This window comes from Schistocerca nitens, chromosome 4, assembly GCF_023898315.1.
Source record: "Schistocerca nitens isolate TAMUIC-IGC-003100 chromosome 4, iqSchNite1.1, whole genome shotgun sequence".
In the NCBI taxonomy this organism is placed as follows: Eukaryota; Metazoa; Arthropoda; class Insecta; order Orthoptera; family Acrididae; genus Schistocerca; species Schistocerca nitens.
In genome coordinates, this window is record NC_064617.1 from 107,861,625 (window position 1) to 107,881,752 (window position 20,128).

The 20,128-nt window shown below is 38.0% G+C and overlaps 1 protein-coding gene across 1 annotated transcript in view; it reads right to left on the minus strand.

The window, feature by feature from the left end:
* LOC126251472 (translocation protein SEC62) overlaps positions 1-20,128 on the minus strand; it is a 111,699-nt gene that overhangs the window by 40,068 nt on the left and 51,503 nt on the right. Inside the window, exon 4 of the mRNA XM_049951912.1 lies at positions 16,809-17,007. Within this exon, the coding sequence (XP_049807869.1) occupies positions 16,809-17,007 (199 nt within the window). The remainder of the gene's footprint in view (positions 1-16,808; positions 17,008-20,128) is intronic.

Sequence of the window (20,128 nt, forward strand, 5' to 3'; positions counted from 1 at the left end):
TGGCAACACAGGCTACAGATCAGAATAGAAAAACTGAGAAAAGACATCGGACAGCTAACACAATTTATACGAAATGAAATGTCAGGGAAAAAAAAAAAAAAATAAATAAATAAATAAAAAAAAACGAAAAAGGTTAGGCAAAATCTCACAACAAGAAGCGATAGAGCAATTAGATGAAAAGAAGCAGAAATTACAAGCATTGGCCAAACGACTTAGAAGATACAAAAAAGTGAAAATAGAAGGAAACAAAACCAAACATTCAACACAAACCAAAAGAAATTTTACCAGACAATAGATAACACACACATTAAAATAGACAATCCACCAAACATAACAGACATGGAACACTTCTGGATCAACATATGGTCAAACCCGGTACAACATAACAAGCATGCACGGTGGATACAAGCAGAAACAGACACATACAAGATGATACCACAAATGCCTGTAGTGACAATTTTGCAACATGAAGTCACCCAAGCAATTAATTCTACTCACAATTGGAAAGCCCCTGGAAAAGATAAAATAGCAAATTTCTGGCTAAAGAAGTTCACCTCAACACATTCACATCTAACTAAATTATTTAACATATCTAAAAACAAAGATGATGAGACTTACCAAACAAAAGTGCTGGCAGGTCGATAGACACCCAAACAAACACAAACATACACACAAAATTCAAGCTTTCGCAACAAACGGTTGCTTCATCAGGAAAGAGGGAAGGAGAGGGAAAGACGAAAGGATGTGGGTTTTAAGGGAGAGGGTAAGGAGTCATTCCAATCCCGGGAGCGGAAAGACTTACATTAAAGGGGAAAAAAGGACAGGTATACACTCGCACACACACGCATATCCATCCCCACAGACACAGACACAAGCAGACATTTGTAAAGGCAAAGAGTTTGGGCAGAGATGTCAGTCGAGGCGGAAGTAAAGAGGCAAAGATGTTGTTGAAAGACAGGTGAGGTATGAGCGAAGGCAACTTGAAATTAGCGGAGGTTGAGGCCTGGCAGATAACGAGAAGAGAGGATATACTGAAGGGCAAGTTCCCATCTCCGGAGTTCTGACAGGTTGGTGTTAGTGGGAAGTATCCAGATAACCCGGACGGTGTAACACTGTGCCAAGATGTGCTGGCCGTGCACCAAGGCATGTTTAGCCACAGGGTGATCCTCATTACCAACAAACACAGTTTGTTGCTGGTCATTCCCACATAGAAAGCTTCACAGTGTAGGCAGGTCAGTTGGTAAATCACGTGGGTGCTTTCACACGTGGCTCTGCCTTTGATCGTGTACACCTTCCGGGTTACAGGACTGGAGTAGGTGGTGGTGGGAAGGTGCATGGGACAGGTTTTACACCGGGGGCGGTTACAAGGGTAGGAGCCAGAGGGTAGTGAAGGTGGTTTGGGGATTTCATAGGAATGAACTAAGAGGTTACGAAGGTTAGGTAGACGGCGGAAAGACACACTTGGTGGAGTGGGGAGGATTTAATGAAGGATGGATCTCATTTCAGGGCAGGATTTGAGGAAGTCGTATCCCTGCTGGAGAGCCATATTCAGAGTCTGATCCAGTCCCGGAAAGTATCCTGTCACAAGTGGGGCACTTTTGGGGTTCTTCTGTGGGAGGTTCTGGGTTTCAAGGGATGAGGAAGTGGCTCTGGTTATTTGCTTCTGTACCAGGTCGGGAGGGTAGTTGCGGGATGCGAAAGCTGTTTTCAGGTTGTTGGTGTAATGGTTCACGGATTCCGGACTGGAGCAGATTCGTTTTCCACGAAGACCTAGGCTGTAGGGAAGGGACCGTTTGATGTGGAATGGGTGGCAGCTGTCATAATGGAGGTACTGTTGCTTGTTGGTGGGTTTGATGTGGACGGACGTGTGAAGCTGGCCATTGGACAGATGGAGGTCAACGTCAAGGAAAGTGGCGTGGGATTTGGAGTAGGACCAGGTGAATCTGATGGAACCAAAGGAGTTGAGGTTGGAGAGGAAATAATGGAGTTCTTCTTCACTGTGAGTCCAGATCATGAAGATGTCATCAATAAATCTGTACCAAACTTTGGGTTTGCAGGCCTGGGTAACCAAGAATGCTTCCTCTAAGTGACCCATGAATAGGTTGGCGTACGAGGGGGCCATCCTGGTACCCATGGCTGTTCCCTTTAATTGTTGGTATGTCTGGCCTTCAAAAGTGAAGAAGTGGTGGGTCAGGATGAAGCTGGCTAAGGTAATGAGGAAAGAGGTTTTAGGTAGGGTGGCAGGTGATCGGCGTGAAAGGAAGTGCTCCATCGCAGCGAGGCCCTGGACGTGCGGAATATTTGTGTATAAGGAAGTGGCATCAATGGTTTCAAGGATGGTTTCCGGGGGTAACAGACTGGGTAAGGATTCCAGGTGTTCGAGAAAGTGGTTGTTGTCTTTGATGAAGGACGGGAGACTGCATGTAATGGATTGAAGGTTGATCTACGTAGGCAGAGATACGTTCTGTGGGGGCTTGGTAACCAGCTACAATGGGGCGGCCGGGATGATTGGGTTTGTGAATTTTAGGAAGAAGGTAGAAGGTAGGGGTGTGGGGTGTCGGTGGGGTCAGGAGGTTGATTGAGTCAGGTGAAAGGTTTTGTAGGGGGCCTAAGGTTCTGACGATTCCTTGAAGCTCCGCCTGGACATCAGGAATGGGATTACCTTGGCAAACTTTGTATGTGGTGTTGTCTGAAAGCTGACGCAGTCCCTCAGCCACATACTCCCGACGATCAAGTACCACTGTCGTGGAACCCTTGTCCGCCGGAAGAATGATGATGGAACGGTCAGCCTTCAGATCACGGATAGCTTGGGCTTCAGCAGTGGTGATGTTGGGAGTAGGATTAAGGTTTTTTAAGAAGGATTGAGAGGCAAGGCTGGAAGTCAGAAATTCCTGGAAGGTTTGGAGGGGGTGATTTTGAGGAAGAGGAGGTGGGTCCCGCTGTGACGGAGGATGGAACTGTTCCAGGCAGGGTTCAATTTGGATAGTGTCTTGGGGAGTTGGATCATTAGGAGTAGGATTAGGATCATTTTTCTTCGTGGCAAAGTGATATTTCCAGCAGAGAGTACGAGTGTAGGACAGTAAATCTTTGACGAGGGCTGTTTGGTTGAATCTGGGAGTGGGGCTGAAGGTGAGGCCTTTGGATAGGACAGAGGTTTTGGGATTGGGAGAGAGGTTTGGAGGAAAGGTTAACTACTGAATTAGGGTGTTGTGGTTCCAGACTGTATTGATTGGAATTTTGAGGTTTTGGAGGGAGTGGAGCTGGAAGTGGGAGATTGAGTAGATGGGAGAGACTGGGTTTGTGTGCAATGAGAGGAGGTTGAGGTTTGCTGGAAAGGTTGTGAAGGGTGAGTGAGTTGCCTTTCCAGAGTTGGGAAACCAGGAGATTGGATAGTTTTTTAAGGTGGAGGGTGGCATGCTGTTCTAATTTGCGGTTGGCCTGTAGGAGGATGCTCTGAACAGCCGGTGTGGATGTGGGAGAGGAAAGATTGAGGACTTTGATTAGGGATAGGAGTTGACAGGTGTGTTCATTGGATGAGTCGATGTGTAGGTGAAGGATTAGGCGGGTGAGGGCTATGGATTGTGCAGTTTGGAACTGGTATAGGGACTGATGGAAAGAAGGATTACAGTCAGAGATGGGATAGGATATCGTTATCCACTAGGCCTCAACCTCCGCTAATTTCAAGTTGCCGCCGCTCATACCTCACCTGTCTTTCAACAACATCTTTGCCTCTTTACTTCCGCCTCGACTGACATCTCTGCCCAAACTCTTTGCCTTTACAAATGTCTGCTTGTGTCTGTGTATGTGTGGATGGATATGCGTGTGTGTGTGAGTGTATACCTGTCCTTTTTCCCCCTAAGGTAAGTCTTTCCGCTCCCGGAATTGGAATGACTCCTTACCCTCTCCCTTAAAACCCACATCCTTTCGTCTTTCCCTCTCCTTCCCTCTTTCCTGATGAGGCAACCGTTTGTTGCGAAAGCTTGAATTTTGTGAGTATGTTTGTGTTTGTTTGGGTGTCTATCGACCTGCCAGCACTTTTGTTTGGTAAGTCTCATCATCTTTGTTTTTAGATATATTTTTTCCACGTGGAATGTTTCCCTCTATTATATTCATAAATTATTTAACAGTTACATTGCAGAACCATACACATTCCCTGATACACTTACACAAGGAATAACTTATCTGAAACCTAAAGATCAAGCAGACACAGCAAACCCAGCTAAATATCGCCCCATAACATGCCTACCAACAATATACAAAATATTAACTTCAGTCATTACACAGAAATTAATGACACATACAACACAGAACACAATTATAAATGAAGAACAAAAAGGCTGTTGCAAAGGAGCACGAGGATGTAATGAGCAACTGATAATAGATGCAGAGGTGACATATCAAGCTAAAACTAAACAAAGGTCGCTACATTACGCATACATTGATTACCAAAAAGCTTTTGATAGTGTACCACACTCATGGCTACTACAAATATTGGAAATACACAAAGTAGATCCTAAATTTATACAGTTCCTAAACATAGTAATGAAAAATTGGAAAACCACACTTAATATCCAAACAAATTCAAATAATATCACATCACAGCCAATACAGATTAAGCGTGGAATATACCAAGGAGACCCATTAAGTCCTTTCTGGTTCTGCCTTGCTCTGAACCCACTATCCAACATGCTAAATAATACAAATTATGGATACAATATTACTGGAACATACCCACACAAAATCACGCATTTGCTATACATGGATGATCTAAAACTACTGGCAGCAACAAATCAACAACTCAACCAATTACTAAAGATAACAGAAGTATTCAGCAATGATATAAATATGGCTTTTGGAACAGACAAATGTAAGAAAAATAGCATAGTCAAGGGAAAACACACTAAACAAGAAGATTACATATTGGATAACCACAGCGACTGCATAGAAGCGATGGAAAAAACAGATGCCTATAAATATCTAGGATACAGACATTTATCGACATAAAAAACCTACATTATGGACAGGTAGACAATTTAAGAAAACTCTTTATAGAACGAGCAGAAACTAGCAAAATACACAGAGCAATCACTCATATAAATACATCGACTACACCACTGCAATTTCATAACCACTTCTACAACCCTTTAGATCACATAACATTAACAGATACGAAGAAAGTAAATTGGAAAAAGAAAACACTACATGGCAAGCACTCTTATCATCTAACACAGCCACACATCGATCAAGACGCATCCAACACATGGCTAAGAAAAGGCAATATATACAGTGAGATGGAAGGATTCATGATTGCAATACAGGATCAAACAACAAACACCAGATATTACAGCAAGCATATTATTAAAGATCCCAATACCACAACATAAATGCAGACTTTGCAAACAACAAATAGAAACAGTAGATCACATCACAAGCAGATGTACAATACTAGCAAATACAGAATACCCCAGAAGACATGACAATGTAGCAAAAATAATACATCAACAGCTTGCCTTACAACATAAACTTATAAAACAACACGTTCCCACATACAAGTATGCATCACAAAATGTACTGGAGAATGATGAATACAAATTATACTGGAACAGAACCATTATAACAGATAAAACAACACCACATAACAAACCTGACATCATACTCACCAATAAAAAGAAGAAATTAACACAACTAATCGAAATATCCATACCCAATACAACAAATATACAGCAGAAAATAGGAGAAAAAATTGAAAAATACATCCAACTGGCTGAGGAAGTCTAGGACATGTGGTATCAGGATAAAGTTGACATTATACCAATTATACTATCAACTACAGGAGTCATACCACACAATATCCACCAGTACATCAATGCAATACAGCTACATCCAAACTTATATATACAACTACAGAAATCCGTAATTATTGATACATGTTCAATTACCCGAAAGTTCCTAAATGCAATATAACATATACTGTACAGTTAAAAGGAAGTCACGCTTGATCAAGGTCCGCGTCACTTTCCATTTTTGACCAGACATAACGTCTGAGAAAAGAAAGAAATAATAATAATAATGCATTGAGATACATATTAAACAGCATGTGGTTACCAGCCTCAATGTTGAAAGGCATAATTAGTGGAAGCATGGTGATAACACATACAAATCGTAACCGAGTTTGGACATTATTTACAAAGCACATTGCCAATCCTACTGGTAATGTAAGGTCTTAACGAAATGTAATGGTCCTGAACGAGTCAAGAATAATAGTTGGTACTACTCTATACGGGACCATTGGAGGAGGGTACAAAGAAAACAGGTTTCACAACTAGTAGATGAAGTGGTGCAAATAAATTCATGCCCACTATGTGGAAAGGGCTTCTTTCAAAGGTGACTAATCTTCCATTTCTACGATTGTAGTATGTAAGAGCAAATGTTTTCTAGAGGACACGCTGCAATCGCTGTTGACGATTAAGGTGCCAGACACCATACCTCCTGGACTACATTTACGAAGTAAAAAACATATGTCTCAACCCAGGATCGAACCATTGACCTCCTGCATGCTAACTCAAAACTCTATCCACTGCACCAACTGTACACCACGACTAATATGTGCTAACAGAGGTAGTCACCATACGTGTGGTTACGATGTTGCCAGACTGCCACTCTTTAACGTCCCTTTTCTACCGGATGTACTCACTGGACGAAATTTTGTGGGAGACATTTTTTTATAGCTGGCATATGAGGAGTTGCGCTGTGAAGCCCGAGTGCGCGAATTTCGCTTAACCCTGAATATTAATGATCTGATGGATAGTTTGAGCACAATCTGTTATCTGCTGATGGAGATGTACTGAATGGAATAGTATCGTCTTTAAGTGATTAAAAGAGGATAAAGCACGACTTGGACTGAATTTAGAAATGGTTTGAGGAATGGCAGCTTGCTCTAAATGTCAAAAAATTAAAATTAAAGGACATAGGTAAGAAGAAAAAATAAAAAACAATCCTTTAATGTTCAAAGAGGACAAGGAGGAGGATATTAGTGTTTAATGTTCTGTTGACATCAAAGTCATTAGAAGCAGAACACACGCTCAGATTAGGGAAGGATGGAGAAGGGAAGCAGCTGTCCCCCTTCGAAGGAACCATCCTGGCATTTGCCTTAAGTGGTTTAGGGAAATTGTGGAAAATCCAAATCAGGATGGCCAGATGCAGGTTTGAACCACTGTCCTCCTGAATGTAAGTTGTAATGTAATTAACTGTCAGAGATAAACTTTACCTCATGCGAAAAGTACGATGCCCACAGTAGAGAGTTAAGGTAACTTCATTATGTTGCCATACAATGTGTTTAATTTATTTATTTATGAATATTTTCTTTTATGATAAATAATGGATTTGTTTGAGATGATAAATGTTGTATATTTATATGTATTTATTTATATGTGTCTTTGGAGTGTATTAAGGTCAGAAGACCAAAGAATCTGGAATGCAGGAATGTCTGCAACTTCCGGGCACATGTTGGCTTGCCCGCCACTTCTTTGTCGATATTGGAGGGAGATGGACGTGTTTACGGGACCTGTACAGTATAATGCATTTTTAGGATATCAATGTTCAAAGTGAAAATATTGTAGTTACTATACAGAGAGTACGAATAAATATTATTTTTAGCCGAAAGTAATTCGAATCCGGTAGTGTTTATTTCAAACAAGAAGAAAACCCAGGCCATGCTTGTTAGAGTAATGTTTTGCAGACAAAACCCCTAGACAAACGAGATCTGCAGTGTGTAATCTTTCAGCAGCTACTAATAAATAAGCCTTGCTGAAATTGTGCTGGAACTACTCGCATTATTATCAATTACAAACACGTGGTGCGAATGTGGTCCTACCACAATATACCGCGTAAGATTCCACTTCATTCAGTTATCAAGAAACGAGATAGGTAACAACCAGTACAATATGGTGGCGTCGTCCGGGATTATTGAAAGTGTTACCGAAATAAACTACCACCGAGATTGCGAAGAAAACGACAGAATTCGTACATCCTGGATGAAAATGTTCAAGGAAATCGTATGCTGGTACCTTCAAGACATCGGAATGCAGTTACTGGAGCAAGAATAACGGCGCAATAAGTCAAGAAAGAAGAAAAAACTTTAAAGTGTTGTGCAACAAAAAAGCAATATTCATATAAGTGTAGTGTTTCAGTGTTGTGAATTCCATCACGCACCGATCAACAAAGAAGACGTTATAAGAAAATCAGTAAACTGTGAGTAAAATAGTTTAGTATCCTTTAGAAAAGATAAATTTGTTGTGTTTTGTTTATTCCTGTGTAAAAAGATGACTATTGTAAAAGAGGAAGGTATTGACGACGGTGTCGCCAACGCTAGTACAGATGTAAATTTATCATACGAAAGTGAATGCAATAGTAATAGTCCGAATCCTGTAGACAAAGTTGAAACTCATACGGAAAGACAGAATGAAGTTAAAGACATGCTATCAAAAATAATGAATTATATGGAGGGAAAATTTAAGGCAATTGATGACACTAATAGACAAAACGGACAGTGGTTAGGAAATATTAAAGACAGACTCGATGCTAATGAGATTCGTTTGGATCAAATGGAGCAAAACAACGCTGCTCAGTTAGACCAGACTCTTAAGCTCATGAGTGATAAATTTGAAAAACAGTTCAAAGAATATGAAAAGAAAAATGACGATCACTTTCAAAAAGTAGAAGCAAAAATTTCCAGTTTGAGTCGTAATATGGTTAAGATCACGGGTAAGGTCAATTATGTCGGGAGAAAAGTTAAAAATGTAGATGCAAAAGTAAAAAATCTGAAAACTGAAGTTAGTACAGGTAGAGAGAAAATCCATAATGCGTTTAAAGTTGTGCATTCAGATATCAAACATGTAGAAGAAACAGTATCTGATCGTATTTCTCTTGTAGACGATAAAATTGTTAAAGTAGAAAGCAAATTTGAACAAAAGATAGGAATTATTACTGAAAAAATAGATGTAAATAATCAGATAAACAAAAATGAAGTCAAGAGTTTAGAAAGTAGTATTAATGACATCACTAAGAAACTTGAAAGTGTTAGTAGCAATATGGTCACCAATAGTTTGCCGAACAATATTGGCACTTTGTGGTACAATATTCCAGTAAAAAACTTTTCAGATGAGAGCAGTATGCATCCGGTAGATTTCCTGCAGCATTGCAAAGATAACTTTTTTCCAAATATGAATGATAATTTGAAAATTAAATTTGTGAAAAGATTTCTAGAAGGTGAAGCATTGTCATGGACTAATCATTATTGTACAGAGGGAATATCTTTTGCAGAGTTCGAGGAGAGGTTCTTAAGTAAATTCTGGTCAGAGACAGAACAAGCAAGAATAAAAAGCGAATTCTTGAATGGACCTGTTTATAAACATGAATTTGGTAGCATGAAGCAATTTTGCAGAAATCAGTTAAGGAAACTCACTCACCTAAGCAAACCTTTTGATGAACTTACTCAAATTGATGCACTTAAAAGGAGGCTACCATGTGAACTACAGTGGGAGTTAGCTTATGGTCCAGATGACACAATAGATCAGTTTTTGAAATATGTTGACAAACTAGACAGAATTATTGAGAAAACGGGTAAACCACCACACCATAGTCAAAACCATTTTCAAAAGACAGGGCATACAGATTGGGGAAACACACAACATGATAAAAAGGAAACACACAATTTTGGAAGTAGTGATTCTCATCAGAGAAATCACCAGTACAACTTCAAGGGATCACAAGGACACAATTTCCATTACAGAGGTCAGTATGGAAATAATCATAATCAATTTGGTAACAGACACTTTGGAAATAAACCAAAGGAGTGGAATAGTCATAATGGTATGGGGAGAACTGAACAGGAGTCAAAAAACTGAATGAGGCTCCATTGGCGGTCCGCAAGGTAGGAGCTACTTATACGCAAATGGAAAGGGCCAACCCAAAATGTCTAACTAAACAGAAAGATACCTGTGACATAATGAGTAATTATTTTAAAGAGAAGTGTTATCCCATTAATGTAGTATCTGTTACAAATAATATATGTCATACAAATAAACCAGAAACAAAAGGTAAGTTATTTAAAGACACTGATTGCTTAGAAAACTGTGAAGAATTAAACTTAGATTCATTCTATGAGTGGGCTGAGAGGAGCACCTTGCTGGAAAATAGTTGTTCAAATGATCAAAGTGTATTAGGAATTAGAGAACTTATGGAAGAGTCTGGTGGGCTAGGAATGAAAAGAGCACCTAGTAAGGATGATTTAAATGAGTATCTGCATACTGAAGGTAAGAGTGCAGAGGATAAAGATGATAATTTTTGTGATGTTGATTGGGAAGAAAAGGAGATTGAGGATAGTAGTGAAGATAGATGTTTTATTGGTGTAAGTGAGGAGTTTGAAGCTTTAGGGATTACTAATATAAAAGAGGATAGTACTGAAATTAGCGAGGTACACATGAACACAGTTGACAATTTCAATGATAAGAATGCCAGAATTTCAGCCAATGAGTTATTTGATCTTAATACATGGAAGAAAAATGAGAAGGAATTGACAGCAGGTAATCTTAACAGCATTAGGGCAGTAGATGATGAAATGTCAGATAGTGAGCAATTTTTGTTTAACTTATGGATTAACAGTAGTGCCATTAAGGATGATGAAAATTTCAGAAAGGTAACACTTGATATATGTGAAACTTTGTATCCAGACTGGTGGCATAGAATTAAGTATCACATTGCACAAATGTTAAGAGAGAAATATAAAGGAGAGACACACAATAGCACAAATGAATGTAGTTGGATTAATGAAATATTCAGGAATAGTAATCAGGCCAAAGAAAATGCAATTAGGGTAATAACAGCATACAACTCTGGTAGTAATGATACAGGTAAGGATACTGGAAAGGGATATGGATTCAGTGAAATTGAAGATGACTTATTACATGAGAATATTAACAAAAAATTTGACTTTGATGTAAGCAGTCCGTTTATTGATGTGCAGATAGGATCATGGAAAGGAAAGTGTTTAGTGGACACAGGAAGTCAAGTATCTGGGATATCAGAATCATTAAGTAAAAAACTGAAAACTAATAAGGATTATGTCGAGTTACCTGTGGTAGGAATTAAAATAAGAGGTGCTACCGGGAAGCACAGTAAATCAATAAGGAGTCAGGCTTTTATTACTTTTGAAATTGAAGGAGTAACATGGTCACATGGGTGTCTTGTCATTCCTGACCTCACAGAGGATTTTATCCTAGGCATGTCTTGGATAACAAAAGTAAGTGCAGCATTTGATTGGGCAGGGCAGAAATTAATGATGACTCTACCAAGTGGTGAAGTCATCACTACGAAACTTCTTCAATCAAATGTGTTTTGTATGAATAAGACTGTGAACAGTATTGAAGTTACAAAAGAAGGTAAGTACATTGAAAGCCATGTCACAGATTTTGATACAGACGAGATAGAGTTTGAAAAGTTGGTAAATGAAAAAGTAGCCGAAGCTAGAGAACTAACTGAGAACCAAAAACAAGATTTGAAATTATTTTTGTGGGAATATAGTGATGTATTTAGCAATATACCAGGTAAAGTAGTTGGATACCAATGTACTTTACAGTTGAAGCCACATGAACCTTTCTTTACAAAACCATACAGTATTCCAATCTCGAAAAGGGTAGCAGTGGAGAAAGAATTGCAAAAGATGGAAGTGTGTGAAATCATTGAGAGGAGTATAAGCCCTTATAATAATCCCTTAGTCACTGTAAATAAACCTAATGGACAAGTCAGACTAGTACTAGATTCCAGACAGTTAAACAAATGTTTATACAGAGAAACTGACCACCCAGAGAACATTGATGAGTTGTTATATAAATTTAAAAATATCCAAATTATGTCAAGCCTTGACCTAACTTCAGGTTTTCATCAAGTACCTCTTGCAATTAGTTCTAGAAAGTACACTGCTTTCTTATACAATGGGAGATGTTACCAGTATTGTGTAGTGCCTTTCGGGTTAAACTCATCAGTCGCCGAATTTATAAGGGCACTAGACTATGTACTTGGCCAAGAAGTTGTGTCAGAATTAACAATCTATGTAGACGATATATTAGTTTCAAATCAAAGTTGGGAGGATCATTTGAAGTTATTGAAAAATGTGTGTGAGAAACTCAGAAGAGGTGGTATGACATTAAAACTGGAAAAATGTAAATTTGGTGTGTCAGAACTCAAATTTTTAGGTCATGTCATTACTAAGGAAGGGATAAGTGCAGATCCGGAGAAAATAAAATCTATCGTAAACTTTCCATCACCTAGAAACCGGAAACAATTAAAGTCTTTCTACGGACTCTGTGGATTCTATCGAAAATATGTAAATGGACAATGCCTTAATGTAACATGTTTAAGCAACTTACTTAGAAAAAATACTCCATGGAATTGGTCTGAAGAGTGCCAGAAAGCATTCGATAAAATTAAGAATGAACTTTGTAAGAACAGTCTTTTACACAGACCAGATTTTAGTTTGCCATTTTGTCTTCACACTGACAGTAGTGATTATGGACTAGGAGCAGAACTATTTCAGGAGAAAGTTGTGAATAAAAAAAATCTCCATTGTACCATTGCATTTGCCAGCAGAATGTTACTTAAACATGAGAGAACATACACTGTCACAGAAAAAGAATTACTCGCAGTACACTGGGCGTTTACAAAATTTAAAACATACCTGTTGGGACACAAGATAAAAGTCTATTCAGACCACAAAGCTTTAAGTTACTTGCAGGAGTGTAGACTATATCACAGTAGATTAACCAGGTGGGCAATGTTCATGCAACAGTTTGATTACGAAATTGTGTATATTAAGGGATCAGAAAATGTAGTAGCTGATGCTTTATCCAGGTTACCAGTAGGAGGAGATCAGGAAATGTTTGATCAAGAGGAAGAAAAGGAATTTAAAATGAGATACATGAAGGGAATCCAAGATGAAAAGCTCATAAAGACACTTTGCAATAACATCAGGAGGGGACAGAATAACGATCCTAATTGGAAATTGGTTAAGGACTGTTTAGGCAAAAGAGGGTATGATAAACTTGACAAGTACTATAAGGTCTTTAAGGTTCAAATGGCTCTGAGCACTATGGGACTCAACTGCTGAGGTCATTAGTCCCCTAGAACTTAGAACTAGTTAAACCTAACTAACCTAAGGACATCACAAACATCCATGCCCGAGGCAGGATTCGAACCTGCGACCGTAGCGGTCTCGCGGTTCCAGACTGCAGCGCCTTTAACCGCACGGCCACTTCGGCCGGCGGTCTTTAAGGGAACACTCTTTAGAAGAACAGATGTGGACTCTGACAATTGGAAGCTATGTTGGCCAGAGTGCGAGGCAGACAAATTAATAAAGTACACCCATGAGAGTTATGGTCACTGTGGAATACAGAAATGTGTAAAAAAGTTACAAGAAAATATCTACTTTTATAACATGGTAAAGAAGGTGAGGAACGAAATATCAACATGTGACAAATGTCAAAGAGTAAAAGTAAGCAACAGAACATGTCAGGGAGAAATGCAGAACATCATTCCAGATAAGCCATTAGATTTAGTAGCTGTAGACTTTTATGGACCTTTACCTAAAAGCAAAGGTGGCCATTGTTTTATATTCGTCATGGTTGATGTATTTTCCAAACTAATTAAACTTTATTCTGTGCGAAAAGCTACAAGTAAAGAGATCATTACAAAAATTGAGAGAGATTACTTCAAGAGTGTAGGGAAACCTAAAGCTATACTATCGGATAATGGTTCACAATTTGTTTCAAAAAACTGGAAAGCATTCATGGGAAAAACTAACACAAAACATATCTTGATATCCGTGTACAACCCATCTTCAAACCCAGCAGAAAGGTACATGAGAGAAATAGGGAGACTTTGTAGGACGTATTGTAGTCACAAACACCCTAGTTGGTCCGACCATGTAAACAACTTCGAGGATATCATGAACAGCTTGCAGCATAGCTCTACTGGGTTTTCACCATATGAAATTATGTTTCATCTCAGACCAGCAAATCTTATTTCTGAATTAATAGACTTTCCACAATGTAGCTTAATATCAATGAAAGAACGTGAAGAGATTGTAAAGAAAACCATGAAGAAACTAGGTGAAGCTAGGAAAAACAGACATAATAGGAAAATAAAGGCTACCACATTCAGAGTAGGTGACCATGTCTTAGTGAAGTCCCACGAACGATCAAAGTTACTAACAGCAGAACTCAAGAAGTTCTTTGACATTTACATTGGGCCATTTGAGATTATTGAGAACCCCCATCCAAATGCGTACCGATTAGTATATCCCAAGTCGAGAAAGCTGTTTGGTCTTAGGAATGTTGTTTCTTTGAAGCCGTATATTGAGAAAAGAGCAAACTGAGCCTAAAAACATGCCTTTATCTGGAAAGAATTTTACTGGAAGTAAAGAAAGAAAAAAAAAATGCAGTCACCATACTATGCCATGTAACACATCTCATGCAAAACGATGTTGTATCTAGACTGATTGTCACATAATTCTATTATAAGATTAGATTTCATGATTCCTATGTGTTTTTTTTAAGTAATTTTACAGTATTTAATGAATTGCAAAATATGTGAACTTGATAAATAAGGGATTTTATTTTACTGATGATGCTAGGAGACAAGACATGTCACCCACCCTCACAGTTTGAGAATAGCAAATCTCCTAAATTTTGAAATCTTGTTCATTCTCTTAAATAGACCATAATGCTTAAAAAAAAATTGTATAGTTAATAGAATATATTTTCTTGTATATGCAAGTGTGCTTTTGTTTTACATCATGCTCACCATAACTGTTTTTATTCAGCTCTGTTTATAACACAACACAGATAATTTGTTGGCTTATTTTGTCTCTTAATTTTGATATCACATAATTTACAAGGCTCATGAGAGAATAGTGTTGTTGAATTGAAATACTTTTGCAACCTCACTGATGATATAGGAGTTGGTCCTATGTTTGTTCTAATATGAGAAAATGTTTTAACTTTAGTATTATTTTATAGTAAATTTCTGGGCAACAAATTGACATATGTATGAATGTAATCTATGTTGTGAGACAAAGGAGGAAGTCAAGGGTTGATGAAAGAATAAACAGTTTACTACAGTTGTGATAAAAAGTTGTATACAAGACAATGATGCAATTTCTGTATCGGACTGACAAGTGGACCAAGGTACACTTGTAAGTCCTGGTGGGCTATTGTAATGTAATTAACTGTCAGAGATAAACTTTACCTCATGCGAAAAGTACGATGCCCACAGTAGAGAGTTAAGGTAACTTCATTATGTTGCCATACAATGTGTTTAATTTATTTATTTATGAATATTTTCTTTTATGATAAATAATGGATTTGTTTGAGATGATAAATGTTGTATATTTATATGTATTTATTTATATGTGTCTTTGGAGTGTATTAAGGTCAGAAGACCAAAGAATCTGGAATGCAGGAATGTCTGCAACTTCCGGGCACATGTTGGCTTGCCCGCCACTTCTTTGTCGATATTGGAGGGAGATGGACGTGTTTACGGGACCTGTACAGTATAATGCATTTTTAGGATATCAATGTTCGAAGTGAAAATATTGTAGTTACTATACAGAGAGTACGAATAAATATTATTTTTAGCCGAAAGTAATTCGAATCCGGTAGTGTTTATTTCAAACAAGAAGAAAACCCAGGCCATGCTTGTTAGAGTAATGTTTTGCAGACAAAACCCCTAGACAAACGAGATCTGCAGTGTGTAATCTTTCAGCAGCTACTAATAAATAAGCCTTGCTGAAATTGTGCTGGAACTACTCGCATTATTATCAATTACAAACACGTGGTGCGAATGTGGTCCTACCACAATATACCGCGTAAGATTCCACTTCATTCAGTTATCAAGAAACGAGATAGGTAACAACCAGTACAAAGTCCAGTATGCTAACCACTGCGCTACTCTGCTTGTTTATGATGTTCAAATATATTAGTGTCATGCTACTTGATACAGTCATATTGGTGCATCTAGGTGTAATTTTGTAAAACCACATGAAGTGAAGCAAGTACTTAAGGTCAGTTGTAGGGAAGACGAATGGTTGACTTCTGTTTATCTATAAAAGAGACCACATACAGAACACTTGTGTGAACACTGGTAGGTACCAACAACATGCGAGTCTTAAGAAAATGTCCTGTGAACACAAATCCTGGAAGTAAGAAGATATTCTTTTGGCTAAATTTTACTGAGAAAGTTTACAGAAGCGTCATTTGCAACCGACTACAGAACAATGCTATTGCCAGCAACATACATCTTGCCTAAGGACTGCAAAGATAAAGACTCGAGTGCAAGCATATAGATGGCGATTTTTTGTTGGTTCACTTATGAGTGGAACATTAAGTGGAATAACTAGCATTGGTATAAGGTACGTTCTGGCATAAACAGCATGGTGGCTTGCACAGTACATATGTAGATGTAAACGTGAAAAACATAACATAAAATGGTATTTGTTCACATTCATGTCTCCTTAATCCACAATTTTGGGGGCTACCTAAGTTTTTAGCTTTCAGATATGTCTAATAACAGTGTTTCCAAATACAAGACACTAAAGTGCCTTTTTTTAAGTAGTGTACAATCACTCACCATGAGAGGCTTTTCCTTACAGGTGAAACTGGTATGTTTTCACTGTATGAGTAATGTTGTTGTTACTAAATCATAAATTTTTGCTCATATCATTAGAATGTAAGATTTAAAATAACCAGAGATGTTACCTGAGAAGCAGACTTTTCATCCTTTTTTTCTCCTTCAGCATGACTACTTTCAGCATCCTCACATTTTTCATCATCCTTTTTACGCTTATCATCACCATCTTTTTTACGATCTTTGTCCTTTTTTTTCAATTTTGCTTTCAGTTCTTGTTCACTTACTGGGATCTTCTTGGCTCGGTGAAAGAACTTATGCCTCAACATTCTAAAATTTTGAAGTTTAAAAATTAATAACAACACAATATCCTAGGCGAAAGACAAACAATGTATGAGGAAAGCAACTCACTTACAGTACAAATGAGGCATAGAAGACAAGCAAATAAGAAGGAATACAGCAGCTTAGCTTGCATTTTTATTCCCCGAAATCATAGCACACATATATCATATAAGAACGGTTTATGATGTTATGGACCCGTTTATCTTCTCATAAATGTTTCAAAAACTAGATGAACACACCGGGAGACAAAAGATGAGGTGCCAAGTTTATCTTCTATGTTGCAATATTCTTAAGGTTTCATGCAATTGTGAGAAGGGTAGGAGACAGTAAACTCACTTTTCTGTATGATCTTGAGAGTACATTAAAGAAAAGCCAAGAGCAGCCGAGTTAGTCTTCAATTCATATATGATGGAATGTAGTTGGAGAGCTATTTAAAATATTATAATGATTCAAAAACGGAGAGGATTAGATTGGTCTTTAGTCTCAAAAGACTGTTATGTTCTCTGTAACTGATCAGTGTTTCAACTGTTGAACAGTCACATGCCAGATCCTACTTGCAGACCAACATTTGCCAATTCATAAACCGATAGGCTGCCTCTCTAACTGCCTAAAGGACTTTTCATCTCTAGCATCAGCAACATGGAGAACCACGTATTTAACATGACCTATTTCGACCTAAATGCCTCCTTGATGTCTGAATAATAATAAATGGTCCTGATGAGTATTCTTTTCAGTAATTTAATTTTTCTTTCTTTCGGGAGGGGGGGGGGGGGGAGGTTGAAATGAATATAATGATTTAACTTCTCACTGAACAAAATTTGCAAAGGCAGGGAAATTTATGAAGGTACTGTAATAAAATAAAAGAAATCAGAGTTCATATGGAAGGATTTAAGAGATCATTTTTCCCAAGTGCTGCTCAAGAGTGGAACAGCACCCAAACAGCATGACAGCGGTTTGATGAACCCTCTGCCAGGCACTCAAGCATCAATTGAAGAGTAGTCACATCGAGGTAGACAAGAAAGAACTATACTTTCTGAGACACCATGAAATTGTTAGAAAATCTGCATCAATTCCATAAATAAATTGGTGTATACCCATGCCACATTATGTGCTTCAATGTAATTGATAAAAAGAACATAGGGATATATGTCTGTGGTGAATGGGGAAGAATAACCACAGAAAACTAATTGTAGGAACAGCAGATGCCAGAAAACATCTACACAAAGAGTCATAAAATATATAATTTGTACATTAAGAAAGTACATTTTGTTCAATCGACTGTTGGTTATTGCCTGTCAGTCCAAGACCCTTGCCCAACAGGATTAAGGAGAAGATCCAAAGAAAAGGTCTGTTTCATACCAGGTCTGTCTGCTCAGAATGAGTGTTCCAGAGATTTTTGGCTAACTTTAGCAGCAGGTTATGAAAAAGGAGTTGTGGACCAGAGAGAAGTTACTATTAAAAGTCTGAAAAATTGCTATTAGAATTCTGAGAGTACATATCACAAAAAATGTCAAGCAATGTATTACTTTCCTGCACATATGAGTGCTGCCCAGAAAGTAATCTCCATTTGGCTACAAGGTAAAAATTGGATCCCACAAGGAAAACTTATGAGAAAAATCTTGAAACTACACTTTTGTATTACTTTTCTACACAATCACTGTTCATATTTAGGCCTTTATCATATATCTTGATTAGCTGACCAATTCCCTTTACATTAAATTCTGTACCCGAGATTGTAGCCATCCTGTGACAGCATCCTGAACTTCCTTATCAAAGTGCAAGCATTGCGAACCAATCCACTTTTCATGTGGATGAAGAGGTGGAACTCGTTTGGGGAGCCAATGCTCAGCAGTAGGACAGGTTTTCAAAAACTTCCCATTTGAAATGTTGAATAATGTTTGTGATTAGGGGCACAGTGTGGCCATGCATTGTCATGCAAGAACACAACACCAATGGTCAAGAGTCACTTGTTATAAATGCCTAATCTTATTTTTTTCAGTTTTCTTAATGTCTCACAGTAGGATTCAGAATTAGTCGTCCTCCAGTTCTGTAAAATCTATAAACAAAATTCCTTTGGTATCCCTAATGAAAATGGTCATACCCTTTCTAACTGACAGAGGGTGTTGATTTTTCAAGGTGGTTTCAACCCTCACCAATGACTGCTGTTTCATCTCTGTGTTAACACCAATAAAGATTCTGTTCAGCAGCCTTAACTGCATCATAACAAAAAGTAAGTCTGTAAAAGCTGTCATTATTTAATATTGAGTTGAGCTTTCGAATCTAATGAGCACCAAACTTGTTATATCCCAACTGTTTAATCATGGTCACTCCGAGACATCTGTGAGAAATTGTCTAGAAATTGGGATCTCACCAAATGCTACTTTTCATCAGTTTTCTGAAACAGTTCATTACAGAACTACATACGGACAGTCACTTCTGTCATCATAATGAACATTTGTCCTCCCACTTTTAAACAAACACCACCACTGATCACATTATACTCACTAATCACACGTGGTCTATATATAACACAAAACTCGTGAAGAATGCCAGTAACAATGAACTTTATTGCCACTAAATGTCATATTATATGGATTTCACATCTTGTAGGATTTTCAGTCGCAATACTTGCTTTATCAGCATCTGTAGGTAAATAAGGAGCGGAGTGGCTTTTTTGCTACCACAAGCACACTGATGAACTGCATGAGTCAGTGTAGCAACTGTTCACGTTCCCCATTATTTCCCATGCAACTTTAAAAAGGCATTTCTTAGTATCCCTAGTATTAAACAAAATGATCATGATGATAAAATCAGATAATTTGAATTTATACAAAGTTTATTTTTTCCCATGTAACATCTGATTTGCAAATGAAACAATAGGCATGGGGGCAGAGGGTTGTGGGAGTATATAACATTGATACCCTCTGTGTCCTGTGTGAGACACCATTGTAAGATGGCTTGCAAAGTATGAATATAGATAAAACTGTATGTGTAACAATTTGGAGGCTGTCATCTAGCTTTAGGGAGAGCTTTGGCATTGATACGTTCTTGTGGTTGGGGGTGATGTAACCAGAAATGGCACACACAGTGAGGCAGCAGATACCAGATT